Below are 12,751 nucleotides of genomic sequence, written 5' to 3' on the forward strand. Positions count from 1 at the left end.
TTCTTCTTCTTCTGCCCACTGGTATGATAACAACCGTCTGTTAAAACAACAGTATCAGTGGATTTGCGTTGGACACCAGAAAACCTGTGATGGAGAACCCACCTCTAATCACCACCTCGCCTATACACAACCCCCAGACTGAGAGGCCTACAAGCCAACTACAAATAATAAACAGCTAAGGCTGACACTGAAGTAAGTGCTTCATTAACAGACGTAGTGGGCACACATTTCAGTGAAAACAAAAAAAGCGAAAACGAAATAAAGCGAGAAAAAGGGAAATGCAACAGGACATATGTCTAGAGCTGGGTGTTGCAGCACTAGGTCAAACAACAGACACATTTACTGCAGGCTGTCCTCTCTGTACCGCGAAACAGTCAGCCAGTGTACACAGAAGTCACAGCTGAGGAGGAACAACAGAGCTGACAAACATGGGTTAAGGCTTTTACACTGATTGCAGCAAATGTTGTGGCCTTATGCATCGTGATGATTGTGACTCAGGGGCTTTGTGTGTCTGGGACTTTGTCATAAATTAGCAGCCGGGAGCTTTGACTAATATCAGCAGAGACTTTAGGTGAATATGAAAATTTTTTGATGGGAGAGCAGCTTTAAAGGCAGGTTTTTCAGCTTAATTAGTTGAACCAAAGGAGATAAGTGTTTGAACCTAACATCATTCTCACCTGGTTGGGGACTTTTGTTTATCACTGCCGCCATCATTTTTGCAAATTGTAGACTTTTAATTTGGAGAAAATCAAACTACAGAGAGTGGAAGGGAAGAGCGGCATTTTTGTCAGGTTTTTATGAGGATTTGAAGATGAATTTTGAATGACCACAGTTGTTTGTGTTGACACGCTGGATTGTAGAAATTTAAAACATGCTATGTTTTTGAAACATAAAACCTATTAATAAACCTTCTAAGGAATTAGTTGTTCTTTTGCACTTTTCCTTTTATTAACAGTTTGTTTTCTCATTCAATTGTTCTTTTGATTTGCTTGCATATAAACTGTCCATTTCCATTAAAAATTATGATGATGATAATTGGTGTATTTAAATATAGTAAATATTTTCATCTAATAAATGCCGAAGTCTTATTATTGATGAATCAGTGTCAGTACATGTTGCTGTTTTGCACCAAGCCTTTGTTTTGTGTTCATTAGTACAAATTTTCCTGGCCATCAATTTTTACCTTTGAAACAGTGTTGAACAAATCTGGTTGAATCTTCTTAAACATTATATGAACATTATCAATTCCACTGCTGTACTTCATTCACTGTTTGATGGTATTATTTAAAATCATCAAGCTGTCAAATGTCTCTTTTACTTTTCTCGAGGACATGATGAGGAATGAGGAAGATGAAAGGGAACAAAGAGAAGAAGAGGTGACTGGTGTGGAGCAGGAAGTAGCAAAGATTAGTAAGAGTGAAGAGAGGAGGACGTTGAACTCTTTTGATAAAGCATAAGTTACTGTATGTTAGGATTTTACTTTTTTTTTAATGAAACAGGCTGTTGCAACAGCAACATCAAAAGTCAAAGAAAAGATCTCGTACCTCAGGTATGAAGGGGCAACGGCTTAAAACACTTCCTCTCCTGGAAGGTCATCTGGGCTCAATTAACAAAACATTTGAAGGACTGGGCTCCAGATCAGACTTAAGTTTGTGTGATCAAAAATGTAAATGATAATATATCAAAATACCAACTGACCATTTCTCTATTCTTCAATAGAAGCTTCAACATTCTTGACAGTTTTGCAAATATAGTTAGACAGTTGTGCATCACCTCGGGCCTGCATATGACGGGATCTATCATTTATGCTGCTATCACTGTAAGTAATTCATGTAAAGTTAATTTTAGCAGGTCAGCATCACTCACTTAGGGCATTTTATGAGCCTTACCAACGGCACTTTTTACAATCTTTATTTATTTCATTTATTTATCACCTACATAGAAACATATTGGGTGGGCCCAGTTGATACAGAAATACTGATGCAGAAAATGTCCAGTGATCGAATCTGCTGACTGTTATGTTGTTAAAAGCATTTCATCTAATGATCAGCTTTGCATTATAATAGAACATACTTGATGGAAGGTGTTTCTTTCATGTCACACACTGTCCCCGTTCACAGCAGGGCATGAGGGGGGACTTCATGGGCGTCTCAGTCACAGCTTGTGGTATAACAACACCCTATGGTGTTTTGTCTTTGTCAGACATCTGTGTTTTTATTGGGTGTACAGTGTAGTTACAAAAGGTCTCTCAAATGCTGTATTCTTTCATTTGTTTCCTTTCTTATTATGCTGCAACAATTTCTCGATGTAATCGCAAGGATTGTGCTCTGCGTCCTCGTGTTCTCTATGGGAATATTTCCAGTATTTTTACAGCTGAAAAACCTGTTTGAGACCCAGCTGTCTCAGATGGAGCTGGTCCATCAGCAGATCATGTGCGTGACAGCTCAGTGGTTGAGTTGTACTGTGGCGACATGGGAAAGTCAATTCAGTTATGTCCTTGTTTTGTCTGAGCCTGTTTTGAAAATGTAATAAAACATGTGATTAATTTATAAGAACAGTCTTAGTGCGTGGTGCGTCCCCATTGTGTTCTGCTGTTTTGATTTTGTCCACACACACACACGGCAGCTTACCTTACCTACCCGATGAATTCTTCATGAACTGACCCTGACTTTGGTAACGGGACACTACCTGGTCGTCACGAGTGTGCTCCTCCCACAGCCCTCATGGAAAGTTAAGGCCTATTGATTTCCACTATGTCACAAAGAGTCAAGGTCTCAGCAAATGGGAATCACACAGAGTTGGCCTGATGGAATGAAACAGTGATTTGACGAGTATCCTAATTCTTCACTCATTCATCCTCTGAAAATAATGCTCAAAAATTCTCAAGTCAACAAAACATTGAACGGCCATATTAATGTGAAAATTAAGGGAATTTGTCTTTGTGAGATTTTCGAACAGGCAGTTTAGGGGATGCAGATTAGGGATGAGATTAGGTGATGAGCTAATTAGTCATGAGAAAGACGACTGAAGAAAGCACAGTTGAACCTTCAGTGATGTTGCAGGCCTCAACCTTCACTTCCATCAACCACATTTTCAGAGACAGCATGTTCCCTTTTTAAGCAAGTACAGCTCCGATAATCCCACTTTAAATTACTGCACGAATCTTAAACATTTGTGATTACAAACAGACATGGTCATAAAATAGAGCAGCATTTATTTTACTAAAGAGCAAAAAGTCGTCTCAGTACACGTGTTAACCAAATTAGAAATGAAAAGGGAGTGAATATTGGAGTGTAGATAATTCTATAGATAATATGTAGATAGTTGGCCAAAATTAATCCTAATTTGGATTAAAGTTACCCACTCTATGTTATCCTGTTTGCTATTGTATAAAACCTTATAATGAAGAACATAAAGAATATAAGGGGTTTTGTTTAAGTGGCAAAAAGGAAAATTTAGATAGCATTAACAGGTACAATATATTTTTCTCCTCCTGTGGTGCTTAACACCAAACTGTAGCGAGAATAGAAAGACAGATGGATGAATACATGATTCAGGCCCTTAATAAAAGACCTTGATGACATAAGCTGCCATAATACAGAATCCTAAAGTAACGATAAGTGGAAAATGTACTGCACTTATACACCACTTTTCTACCTATTGGAACTCAAAGCGCTTTACACTGCTTCTCATTCACCTATTCACACTCACAATCACGCACCCACTCACACACCGATGTGGGAGCAGCTAAGCAGCTGGCCAACGCTCACCAATACCAACTAAGTTGGGGTTCAGTGTGTGTGGTTTTGGTTCGTTTACCAGCTGATTATAAGCTTCAGTCAAAAATGACTGTGACCGTCATAAGGCACCGTCATCCCAAAGCCAGTGGAGATAGTAATTAAACGGATGATTTATTTACAATTACAGTTGACATTGGGTTATATACAGTACAAATGACATTATGTTCCAGTTAACCATCTTTTTAAATAGCGAGTGATACGTTTTTAACAATTCAAAATGTATTAACTATGAGACCAAAAAGTAAACTCAAGTGGATGCTTGGTCTTCCAGGACATTGACTTTCTTCATTACACACAGCATTGAAACCTCTATAGAACATCCTGCAACTGTTCATCCAGTCCTATGATGTATTTATATTTAGATGAACTAATAATATCATGGTTACAGACTAAAAGCTTCAACTTACAAACCTGGAGTGTGTACTATTGTTTCCAATAGCTCCATTTTTACTCAGGGGAAACAGTGTTTGTTTCATGTGGTGTCTGGGAGCTGCTTTGAAAAACAGAAAAGCCTGTGTGCAATGTGCAGCCCAAAGCTGCTTTGATAAAACAAAAGAAAACAGTGAATGGTGAGCCAACAATGACTTTCACTGCAACAGCCTTGATGCACCTTGTTGTTCTTTTTTTTTTTTTTAATTTACAGCGAGGACAAGAATCAAAATGACACCGCAAGGCCGTGAGAAGTGCTGATGGCTGGAGTTTAGGAATTAGATTGTGATACATCCAATCTGCTCCAACCATGTTGTGTCTCGTCTGAGGCAGTGCTTTAGCTTGAAGTTTTTCCCGTGAGTTACTCGAGGACATTTTAGTGGTTACCAGAGCACATTTTGTCTCTCAACCAAGTGATAATTGGCTTTTCTGAATTTTCAACCTGCCCCTATATGTCCAACACCTGTTGATACCCGGCTTGATACATTGTTTCTCTACAGTGCTACACCGACTGATGATGACAGTTAAAGTGTTAATGCGTAAAGTCCCGATGAGGTTTTATCAGATCAAATTCTAAATGCGCACACACACACCCACACACACACACACACACACACACACTGTAGTTACAGATGCTTTTTCAAAGAGAGGATTATCTACAGTAAAGCCTCCTCTCACACTACGAACTGTCCACTAGGAACAAGGCCAAGAAGGAGTCATGGGACCCAAAGAAAACATCACACTGCTAACCATCAACCAGGGCCCCAGTCCTTTCTTTGTGGATTGTTTTATTCCCTTTGGGCACCATGTGGGTGCCATGAATCACAGTATGCTGAATGTCAGAAAGTACCAAATAGTTTGTTACCGGGCTGTGTGTGACAATAAAACAGAGCACTGAATCCATGTGATCAGAGTGGTGCAAGCAGACGAAAACCCCTCCAACTTATGGTCCTGCTTCAATTGCTAGACTGGGTCCAAACTCTCAGTTGCAGAGTAAAACCCTGTGTATGAAGTTATATTTAGTTTTACTTGACAAACCGAAAAAAACAGACCTGGTAATTAGTGAAACAACAACCAGCACTGACGTCTGTACTGTACTTACTGTACTCGGTTAAAACTCCAAACAACTGTACAAGATGGCATAGTTAATATATTTATCTACGTAGACAACACTTTACTGAATTTAAAGAAGTGAATTGATTCTGAACCATAGTATAAATATAGTAGTACATACAGTGAACAAGTGGAAACTGATTGTATGTAGATTAGCCTGTATTCTGGCTTTGGTAAAAATCAGGGTTAAATATGCAGAAGTGTGTCTGAAGATTTGTCCGTTAACTGAGAGCCATTCTGCCTTTACACAGTGGACTTCTGTACATCGTTTGTGGCTAAGCACAGTTTAGATGAGCACATTCTTTGTGCTGGTACAGTGTTTACTCCCTTATTGAGATAAACAAAACAGCTCACATTTCATTTTGCCCCTGGTTCTCGGTGTCACCATTGACAGCCCTGTGTGGAAATGCTGTCCTCCTCATGTGACTGTTAGAAATTTGAAGGAGGACATTTGCAAATGTTGCAGTTTAACTTAAAAAAACAACAACACTGTAACAATCTTGGATTAGCACATAAAGAACTTAAAAACTATGCAGAGGCATTTAAATAATGGCATTTAAAAACTAGTAGAGATTGTTATTGTGATTCTCTGAACCTGAGAGAAGACTAGCCCGACCCCCCTGCTTGTTAAGGGGAATAATGATACAGTAATCTCATGGTCATCTGAAGCAGATTTAGATGTTCTAAGGTCACACTGGCAGCTCAGTGATAACTTTGAAAGGTGATCCAAAGCTGTGTCCAAGTCTAACCGATTCATTGCTGTTGCCATCCCACTGACAAAGAGATAATCTTCTTTAGGAAGCAGTTTAGGGAGAATTTGGTGAACTAAACCTTTGCAGCTAAGGCTTTGGAAAATTTATTAAGAAGCAACATCAAATACTGACTAAGTGACTATTTAATTAGGGGCGACTGTGGCACAGGAAGGTAGAGCAGTTGTACACTAATCTCACAATTGTTGGTTCAATCCCCGGTTCCTCCATTCACATGTCAAAGTGTCCTTGAGCAAGACACTGAACCCCAACTTAGTTGCTCCTGGTGAGTGTTGGCCAGCTGCATAGCAGCTCACCCATCAGTCTATGAGTGTGTGTGTGTGAGTGTAAATGGGTGAATGAGAAGCAGTGTAAAGTGCTTTGAGTGCCAATAGGTAGAAAAGTGCTATATAAGTGCGGAACATTTACCATTTAATTTAACAGCATAGAACTACAGGAATACAACATTAATATATGCTTGCAATGGCATTTGTGAAAATACCTTTAGTTTCTGCAACCCATGTACACTTAATACATTTAAACTACCAATGAATTTTCTTATGTGCAGAAACATATATTTTGGCTCAGTGCTTTGAGAGGAATCATCCATTTTAAAGAGGTCAGTTTGATTGCATGCATGGAAAACATTTTGCTTCTGGCTACTTTTGTATTTTCTGTGAGTACTTCCAGTAAATACAGTGAAATTATTAAAGAGACAGATTTACATCATGCACTGCAGTAAAGCACAGTTGACATTCAGATTGTGCAGTGAGAAAAAGATCAAAAGCAGTTGGGGTACTAGTAACTTTTCCCTCTAACCCCTCTTTCGTCAAAGCCCCCATATGGAAATGATATGCTTAATCGGCCCAATGGCTGCCAAGATAATGGCTACAGACGAGTAACAGAAAACCCTTGACAGTGTAAACACACAGTTGCTATCCAAACCGCTGCTGTGTTTGGGCCGGAGCCGCCATTGACTGCTGTAATCTGCCGTATAAATCTGCAGCTTCGCCCTGTCTGGTCGCTGTCTGGGTTCCGTGCACTTGGACAAAAGCGACGGACACCTTGCCTTCTGACAAAGGGCCTGGCCCTAATTGGAGTGGACAAGGCCTGCTGATGGAGCCCTTTTGAGTAATTGAACTTGGTCAATGACTCTTAGAAGAACTAATGAAACATAAGGGACAGGCAGTTTGATTCCAATAATGGGTACTACACCAAACTGTCCTGTTTCTGCCCATCAGCCTCAGGTCTGAAGCTGTGCTGTAACCCATAATGACCTTTATGAATGCATGCCTGTGTCGAACCTGCGAGGTTTGCAGTGGTATTGAGCTGTAGAGGTCACACAACAACATAAGTGCTGTAGTTGTAGATGAGTCCTTCATTGTGGAATTCAGTTTTGGCCTTTGAAAGGAAAAGGATTTGTGTGATCTGGCGCCACGTTGTTGTTTTGTTTTTGTCTTGGAACATCGCGTGGATGGAGATCGGGTTTTAGCGTGTCTCCAGACCAAACAGGTTAAGATGGAGTACACACAGTATTTCTTTGAAACTTTGAGGAAGGAGACTGGCTTCCTTTTAATAAGCCCTTGGGAATGTGTATGGGAAACCTGTGTGGGCCACTGGAATCTCCTCAAAGAGAAGGAGTACAGCACAAGTGCAGAGGCCTCACCACGGGATAGAGGAGCCGGTCTTTGTGATGAGAAATGCCATGGAAAAAGTCTGCATTGTTTGCAGCCCAGAAATATATTTGTGCTTCTGGTCCTGTGATTTACCAGGGTTCTTAGGGTCACTGACCCCTTCTACATAGCTGCCTGCCCAAAATGCCCACCCACCTCCACTGCATTACATTTTATTTTCACAAAGATGCAGCTCAGATGGATTTTTTATGTAACAACCGTTACATGGCATGGATTATTACTTTGTGACATAGGAATCATGTTATACCATATATCAGTCACAATTTTGTATCACAGCATTTCTTTAATATAAATATAAAGGAGTAGCCTGTTGACATGATAACTATTCTTTGTTGATCAATAACGAATATCATCCATCCATCTACCTATAGGATTAAATGTCTCCTTTGCCTTTTGCACGGTTTGTCCGTCGCGAGGCAATGTAGTTTACAAATTTGTTACCATGGAGACTGCAGTAGCTCTGGACGCAAATGTCCTTTTGGGGTTTGTTCTGTATGCTAGCAAAGGTTTATTTCGGTTTCGCGTGCTGAACGGAATATTATTCTGACAATAGTACAAACGTGGCAAGAACGACTACTTAGGCAGAATCCTAGCGACTTCAGAAAAGCGTCTGCCGACGAGTGTCGGTGACTGGACGCAAAAGGTCCCTGGGGCAGCTCAACCTATGGCGGATCCTAACGAGGCAGGTGAAACGGCCCTCGCGGAGCTGAACGAGCTGTTCATCTCTGTGGCGCATGAAAATGCAGGGGAGCGGGAGACGTTTTCATCCCCCGTGAACGCGGTGAGTCTGCTGGCGAGGCCTGTTCAAGTCGATCAAATTCCCCGTTTTTAAAGAGCCAGCTAACGTTCTCGAAATTACACTAAATGCTGCTGTTGCTTATTTATAGGTTTTATTGTATTATATCGTGTCACATTTTACTTGAGGGTAACGATTTGTGAACAGTTGAAAGTCAGCTACCCAACTGTAGCGCCAACGAAACGTGGCCTGGCACGTGCCTAACACTAGCTACAAGTTACGGTTGTATTTGTAAAGCTATTAATACATTGGTGTCGCTTGGGAAGCAGCTGAGGTGAAACCTCTGGAACCACGTTCAGGATTAGGGCAGGCTCCAGATGATATGTGGGTTATGGACAACCACCACATTCCCACTTGTTGGTCACACCAGGCTATCAATTATAAATGTTTTTTTGACAGTTATTCGTGCTTCACTCAGTCTCGAGACACGTTTTCACGTTTCATTTGCTGTTGTGATGTGTCTTACAGTCTAACAGTGAACCGACTTCCTCACAACAGGCCACAGACGATATTCCACCATCTCTGATTAGCTACTTTGAAACCTCAAAAAGCAGGGCCGTAGTTTGTGAGTCGCTCATCCTTGAGGATTTTGAAGGTACCGTATGGCATCAAAACACGATAGATTTTTTCAATGCAATTTTTTTCTGTGATTAAAAAGTTAAAGAAGATACATTAACTTCTCTATGTACATAATGGGTGTCGTCTTTCTCTGTGACTACAAAGAGCGTGAAACTAGATTCTCTATTTACAGAATTCTTGTGAACAGCTCGTCACAATTAATTTTTGATATTTAAGTATGATCTCCAATGTTTTAATCAGTGATGATCAAATAATGGTCGGTAATATCTGTCTTGTGTTTAATTTGCATCTTCGACGTCCCTACATCATATGAAGACATGAAAAACCTGCCTATTGAGTTTGGTGGAGACGTGATGAAACCGAACGAGCAGGTAAATGTTTCTTTACAATCTAATACAGTAAATATGACAAATTTAAATATGACTCACAAGTGTAAAGTGAGTTCACATGTGACAAACTATAATTTATTTAGTTTTTTTTTTAAAATCTAACACAGATTAATATTGAAACGGAAAATGAAGACACTTCCAGCGTCAACCACCTTCTTTGTGCAACCCCAGAGACAGACGTGCTTTCACCTCACAATGTGGCAGTGTGTTCCCATACTGAAGGTGCAGTAGACATTAGGAAAATTAAATGCAAATGCTGTATTATTCCTAGTTGGTGACTCTTTAGACATTTATCGCCAATTCCAAAATGCCTTTAATCTGTAATTTTGTAAATTAAAAAAAAAAAGGTTTTTAAAAGCAGGTTGTGAAGTATAGGGGTTTAACTCCCTAGTCAATAGTTTATATGCGCCTAAGGTAAACATGTTGTGGGGGCCAAACATTTACACTCAGTTTCTTAATCATAAATTAAAATATATTCACACATATGTGGCCTGACAAAGAGTTTAATTCAATATCATCCATTCCTCCATCCATCTTAACTGCATATCCTGTTCAGGGTCATCAGGCTGTCATTGGGAGAGAGGCCTGGTCTATCTCATGGCAAACACAGAGAGACACACACAGCCACCAAACCATTCATACTCACATTTACACCTGCAGGCAATTAAGAGTCAACAGTTAAACTAACTTGTGTCTTTGGACTGTGGGAGAACAAAGGAGTTAAAGTATTTCAATATCAAGCAGCGATCTGTCAGTATGTAACATGAATGAGTAGGGTATTTTTTTAATTTATTACCGGGTTCATATGCTATTTTATGCACCCATGTGCTAATTAGTGTGTTTGATTTGGTTTCAGAATAGAGATGAATCCATCAAAGGCTTTTGTATGCTGATGATAAATTATCCTTACTTTAGCTTAATCTGTATATTTCCCAGTTAAAAGCATGACATTTTGGGGAAGAAGCATTTCCAAAAAGAAAGTGCACTGTGAATGCCCCTGCACTGAAAGAATTTTCCAAGCAAAGCTAAAAAAAAGCTGAAAAACCCCCCGAAGTTTTGCATTTGCCAAAAGTTGAATTGAAGCAATACTGTTTAAAAATAGCTGAAAGTTTTTCTTGTGCTGAAATACATGAAACATTTACTATAAAAATATAAACAAATTTGAAAAAAGTAGAAAATAAGTAGAATTGAAGGTGAATTGTTTTGCCCTGAATAGATGTAACGTACGTGTGTGTGTGTGTGTGTGTGTGTGTGTGTGTGTGTGTGTGTGTGTGTGTGTGTGTGTGTGTGTGTGTGTGTGTGTGTGTGTGTGTGTATCTCAGGTTGAATGCTCCAGAATTCACAGTAGATAATAATAATAAATATTAGCATCATTAGATATAAAATATTAGGAACATAACCGTTTTTTATATTTAACAAATTCTTGTTCAGTATTTAATTGTGACAGAGTGACTGCAAAATATAAATTCAAATTGAACAAACATTTTCTCAATTTCCGTTATTGTGTGTAGATTGATGGGCAAAACTTTTTTTCTTCATTATAGTGTAATTTTCTAAAGCTGTAAAAAGTGCAAAACAACTTTCTGAAGTGACTGTGTTTATTCATGTGCAATTGCTTATCATTTAAACAGTTCATAAGCTAACGTGCATGTGATGATGAATTGCTGTTTGCAGGAGAAGAATGACACAAAAATGACCAAAACTATGGAGAAAAACTAATATACATATTGTCCACAAGAGGGCACTGCTGGTCCTTTTTTGAAGCATTACTGCATTATTGCACAGTAATGAAAGACATACATCCCGTTTTGAACTGAATGCATTGAGTACAGGGGTATCTTTTACAAATACAGCTTTTGGAGGCTTTTTGGCAAGAATATTTTAAAGAGCATAACCATTACATCACGAGGGCTAACACAACAATGGCATGACACAGTATATGTTGGTATTTGTCTGCCCAAGTTAGTTTTTACTGTGTTGTGTGCACTAGACGGCAAAAAGAAGCCAGGCAAAGAAGATGGCACGTGGGGTAGTGATATTTGGACCTACATTCCCACAAATGCATGATTGTGTTCCTTGCTTGCTAAATACTAAAAGCGTTTTTGGTACTTGTCACAGATAAAGGTGAAACAGAAGTACATATGGAAAGTGCAAGGCATTTGGCTTTCAAAGTGGGGATCCCTAAAACGCCAGTGAAAGAAGGTGACATAATGGAAAGCAGTAAACACAGAGAGAAACAACACCTTGAAGAGATGACAAAAGAGAAGCAAAGAGTCCAGCGAGAAAACCACTTTCAGGAAGAGCTGAAGAAGATAATTGAGGCAGAAAAGGTGAGGCTCTTTGGAAATGTTTTTTTCTTCAACATGGACACCTGTTTTGATAGGTAATCAAATGCAGCAGGTTCTGCAGAGATTTATCTGTGTGTTTACGTTTCACTCATTTTGTTACCTCACGGTCCTGTCGCGATAAGTGATAACACGATTGACGAAATCATCCAGAATCAGTGTAGGTGACATTTTAATTTAGATTTGATTTCTAATGAAAGTAAACACTGACATTTGTGTAACAAAATGTTTTCTAAAATACAATATTTGAAAGTTTTTTCAGACCACAAAAAAGTTACACAAAGCACAATTCAGCGAGTCATGTTGTCTTTTAATCTGATATACAGTGACATAACTTTTTTAATAAATGTAATATTGTTCTGGTATATCATGAATGCACACCATTTACTAACATTTGTTCAGCCCAAGTTCAGATCCTTCATTATGATTTGATTGTGTCTTCCTGTGTCCAGCTCCACCAGATGGAACTTCAGTTGATGGGGAAGAGAGCGCAGGAGAGGCTTGAAGATGAGTTGCTGCTTCGGAAGGTATGTTCAAGGGCTTTTTTTTTGTAATTTGTTTTTAATTCAACCAGGGGTCCAACCTACAGCAAGGCAAGATATCCTAATGTGGGTGTAGCAAACCATTAAAGCTAAATAATAGAGCTTTTGGAATCCCCGTGGTTAGTTAATATTTATTGGAGTGCATCATTATTTCAGCAATGCAGTGTTGGCATAATAGGAATAGGAGGAAGTTGTAGGAAGCAGTTGTTGGGGTGATTTTTCTCAAATCAGTGTCACTGACCTCAAATACCATAATAATATAATTTACACTTATTCCACTTCAGTTAAATAGTTTTGGATTGTTTGTGATTTTTA

At 39.2% G+C, this 12,751-nt stretch overlaps 1 protein-coding gene across 2 annotated transcripts in view; it reads left to right on the forward strand.

The window, feature by feature from the left end:
- Positions 1-8,207: 8,207 nt before the first annotated feature.
- Positions 8,208-12,751, forward strand: part of lrriq1 (leucine-rich repeats and IQ motif containing 1) — a 37,489-nt gene continuing 32,945 nt past the window's right edge. Inside the window, exons 1-6 of one of the 2 annotated variants that reach the window (XM_067493608.1) lie at positions 8,208-8,566; positions 9,050-9,176; positions 9,476-9,531; positions 9,657-9,771; positions 11,668-11,879; positions 12,347-12,421. In XM_067493608.1, coding sequence (XP_067349709.1) covers positions 8,450-8,566; positions 9,050-9,176; positions 9,476-9,531; positions 9,657-9,771; positions 11,668-11,879; positions 12,347-12,421 — 702 coding nt within the window. In that variant the 5' untranslated portion in view covers positions 8,208-8,449. The remainder of the gene's footprint in view (positions 8,567-9,049; positions 9,177-9,475; positions 9,532-9,656; positions 9,772-11,667; positions 11,880-12,346; positions 12,422-12,751) is intronic. The other variant, XM_067493607.1, reaches the window with a different exon arrangement.

This window comes from Channa argus, chromosome 23 (genome assembly GCF_033026475.1).
Source record: "Channa argus isolate prfri chromosome 23, Channa argus male v1.0, whole genome shotgun sequence".
NCBI lineage: Eukaryota > Metazoa > Chordata > Actinopteri > Anabantiformes > Channidae > Channa > Channa argus.